We start from the raw sequence: 549 nt of genomic DNA on the forward strand, positions 1-549 counted from the left end.
TTATAAATGTAGTGAATGTGAGAAAACCTTTCGGAAGTATGCCCACCTTAGTGAACATTACAGAATTCATACTGGTGAGAAGCCTTATGAATGCATTGAATGTGGAAAGTTCTTCAGGCATAGTTCTGTCCTTTTCAGACATCAGAAACTTCACAGTGGTGAATAATGCTGGCATTTGCATCAAGACAATTTCTCTGAAGAGAGTGACTAGGAATCTGGGTGGAAGGAAAGGATCAGGTAGAGTTCCTGGAGGGAAGGATGAAGGAGCCTTGGCTACCTCATTCTTACAAGAGTGTTTCTAGAAATGGAGGTGACAGCATAGAGAATGCAGAGCCTACTAATCAAAGTGGCATCTGGGAATGTAGGGGAGAACGGAAGTTCTGCTTTCCAGATAAAGCCTGCAGGTTCCCACTCCATCCCTATGTGACCCCTACATCTTGAAGATGCATGTGTTAAGTTTGCACTGTGTTTCCTTTATTAAACCTTTGCCGCGCCTTCTTACCTTGTCACCCTTGTTCACTGGTTGGTAGGATTGAGGTGGTTTCTAGG

The 549-nt window shown here is 43.7% G+C and overlaps 1 protein-coding gene across 1 annotated transcript in view; it reads left to right on the top strand.

Annotated features, from left to right (window-relative positions):
• Positions 1–166, top strand: part of ZNF502 (zinc finger protein 502) — a 15505-nt gene extending 15339 nt beyond the window's left edge. The window contains exon 4 of the mRNA XM_012807998.2: positions 13–166. Coding sequence (XP_012663452.1) covers positions 13–166 — 154 coding nt within the window. The remainder of the gene's footprint in view (positions 1–12) is intronic.
• The last annotated feature ends 383 nt before the right edge of the window (positions 167–549 follow it).

The sequence above is a fragment of the Otolemur garnettii genome, unplaced genomic scaffold, assembly GCF_000181295.1.
Source record: "Otolemur garnettii isolate 467f Iridium unplaced genomic scaffold, OtoGar3 scaffold00082, whole genome shotgun sequence".
NCBI lineage: Eukaryota > Metazoa > Chordata > Mammalia > Primates > Galagidae > Otolemur > Otolemur garnettii.